At 37.2% G+C, this 3,050-nt stretch overlaps 1 protein-coding gene across 1 annotated transcript; it reads right to left on the bottom strand.

Moving 5' to 3' along the window:
• Positions 1–2,757, bottom strand: LOC120203100 (transcription factor TGA7-like). Its single transcript, XM_039203450.1, has 9 exons — positions 2,612–2,757; positions 1,960–2,231; positions 1,793–1,864; positions 1,647–1,706; positions 1,489–1,566; positions 1,343–1,406; positions 927–1,198; positions 552–776; positions 1–387 (listed from the first exon to the last, which is right to left on the bottom strand). Exons 2-9 carry the CDS (start codon positions 2,110–2,112, stop codon positions 244–246), a joined length of 1,068 nt encoding a protein of 355 aa, XP_039059381.1. The 5' UTR covers positions 2,113–2,231; positions 2,612–2,757; the 3' UTR covers positions 1–243.
• Between the last annotated feature and the right edge of the window lie 293 nt (positions 2,758–3,050).

Genomic DNA, 3,050 nt, shown 5'->3' with positions numbered 1-3,050 from the left:
TGAACAATACAGTACCATCATACAACATCAGTAAATTTAATGTCATGAAATTCTCGATACACCTTATAAAATTATTCATATTTACATGTTTTAAGCTCAAGAATCAAAACATTATATTATATTATATTATATTATATTATATATATATTATAGCATACTGAAGTCATACAGGAAAATGTCTATTTGGTTACCAGTTGAGGAACAAATTAGTGGTGATCCTACAGCCTATATATCTATTGGTGGTTAACGTAGACGGGCAGCCCAGAGTGAACTGAGAGCACGTAGACGATGAAAGTATTCCCCTAAGGCAAGTAACGCTCGAGCTGTTTGATGGGTTGTCAGCACTCGAACCATCTGTAGCAATGTCTGTTCCCGAAGGTGATCCGCCTGTTTTTTGTTGGAAGAAAACAATCAAAAGTAAGTAATCAAATGTTTGGACTCTTTATTTTTCTTCAAGAATTCTATGTCAATATCGATACATAGCTGCATTCGACATTCAGACCCGATCCCGAGTAACATAACTTTGGAAGGAATAGATTCGAGTAACATACCTGGTTTACAAAGCCCTCAAGTGCTTCTAATACATCTGTTGCAACAGCCATCTGAGCTCTGTAGTTTCCCCAGCTGAAATCAGATGCTACATTTTGAGCCAAATTGTGCTGGAGTTTTTCTATTCCTTGTGAAAGGGCATCTTCAGCTTGCTGAGAAGATTGTCTGAGGTGACAAACCTCCAATTGTTGTTGATCGGTCAAGGGCTCAATATGTGACATGACAACCTATACGAAACAGAAATTCTTTGAATTCATGGAAAATCGTTGAAAAGTCTGGCCATTTCCATGTGCTGTGCACATGATGACATCCAACACTAACACCAGAAAGAGAAAAGAAGAAGAACAAAGAGGTTATATGGGACTGCATTGCATTACATTTAAAAGCTCTGATGGCTTGAATCCTCCGATCCAATGGAAAAACTGCTCAGCCGAAGTTCTCCAAAGGCCTGAGTTCAAATAAAAGACATTGGCCTTTGCAGCCTCTGCTTTCATTCGGAACAGATTGCAGTAGTGATTCAAGCCACTTTCTACCTGTATCTGTAGCTCTATATCAGTAATCTGTTCCTGAAGTGCATTTCTAAGTTCACAAACCTGTTTATCTTGCACTTCAACCCAGTGTTCATATTCCATCTCAAATGCACTAATCCCTGCAAAATTCACATGCAGCGATTCTTATGAATTACTTTATATTTGCATGAGAAAAATGTGATATAGCTAGACTGATGCATGCACAAATTAAACATATGTCAAATCTCCATGAAAATCATGTGAACATATTCTGAGGGACCGACCTGGGTTTGCGGTTCCCGGTAGCCCAAAATAACCGGAATCTGGTGCACTGCTTATGTATATACCCTGCATTAAAGGCATTGCCTAACCGATTCATATATGCCATATTCAGAAACATGATGAACAAAGATATGAGTTTTCACTTCACCTGCTGCCTAGCTCTTTCAAGCTCTTGCTCCAATTGAGCTAGTTTCAAACGACTTGATTCTAATTCTCGAACATAGGCCTAGAAAGATAAAATAAAACCATGAGTACTTTTATATTTCCAAACAATGAAATAACTATCAAAATTCCTATAATTCCTACCTTCTTCCGAATACGACTTTTACGAGCAGCTTCTCGGTTTTGTGCCAGACGTCTCTGTGTCTGTACATATCATGTGTTAATAGCTATCTTTTGTTAAATGAAGATGTTTGGGGTGAAAGATTTTATTTTGTCTGCAAAATCATCACCTTATCAACGGGCTTGTTTGTTTCTTGATCACTTCTTGAAGGTTCAACTTGATCGCAAGATATATATCCGGCCTATGATTTAAATCACAGAACAATATAGTTATAACCCTGCAACAGGAAGAAAAAGAGATTAACCAAGCTAGAAACAAAACTGAATGCATCTTCACCTTGTTCTCTACCCCAACATTCATCTCTACGATCGAGGACGATCCTGTATTCGGACTATTGTCGCGGTTAAACACGTCTCCCCACCGGCATACCTGGTGGGATTGCTCGTATATTGCCATCTTTCTGGTGAGTTCAGTTGATGGAGAGTTCATACTCTATCAAGAAACTGGTAATATTGAACCAAAACAAACAACTGTTTGATTGTATTTAGCACCAGAAGAATGTAGAACAGAACTTGGATTTGGTTTATCTTGTAAAGCAGCAACCAAACCTTGGGACAAGAACACAAAGGAAGAGATTACAAAAAAGCTCATACAGTGATACAAATGCCTGAAAAATATATGCAACAAGAACAAACTAAAACCCAGAATCATGAACTAAAAATCTAAAAACCAAGCTACCAAACTCAAGCTCTTAATTGTCCCCAAAATTACATGTTGCAATCATCAGCCATCATATATTGTCGACAAAGGATAGTAGAAAAGACCAGCACATGGTCAGCAAAACTCAAAACACCAACCTTGTAGAACCACAAGCTTAAAGGATATGATCAAACAGGAAAAGAGAAAAAGAAAAGATTGAATCTTTTCAAAACTTTCAACTATCTAAGGGGAAAAAAAGAATGAAATTTGAGAAACTTTGCAAACTAACCTTATGGATCAACTGAATTTCCAAAACCCAAAGTTCTTCCAGTAAAAAAAGAGGCCCAAATGAATACTCAAGGTTGCTCCTGTTTTTGTAAAAACAGCACCTTTGAGTCTCTGGTCTTCCACCACTACTTAAAGCAAACAAAAGAATCCAAACCCACAAATTAAAAACACTTGAGAAAAGGAAGAGAAAATGTGTAATATATATATATATTTATATATGCACTTGCTTTAAAACGCTACAATCAAACGTTAACGTCCGAGTGTTCCTAGTTCCCACTTAAAGTAACAAAAATATAAATAAGAAAAATGAAAAAATGCGCATAACTTTTTCTATCCTATACACCCAACACTCTCCTAACCTACGCCACTTATTATCTCAAAGGCTCGAACTGTGTCTACCTTTAATCTCCATCACTGACGTCATTTTCCGGGGCAAAAAG

The sequence above is a fragment of the Hibiscus syriacus genome, unplaced genomic scaffold (assembly GCF_006381635.1).
Source record: "Hibiscus syriacus cultivar Baekdansim isolate YM2019G1 unplaced genomic scaffold, ASM638163v2 tig00009023_pilon, whole genome shotgun sequence".
Lineage (NCBI taxonomy): Eukaryota > Viridiplantae > Streptophyta > Magnoliopsida > Malvales > Malvaceae > Hibiscus > Hibiscus syriacus.
Note: the sequence above shows the minus strand (reverse complement) of the source record. Positions and strands in the feature narration are given on the sequence as shown.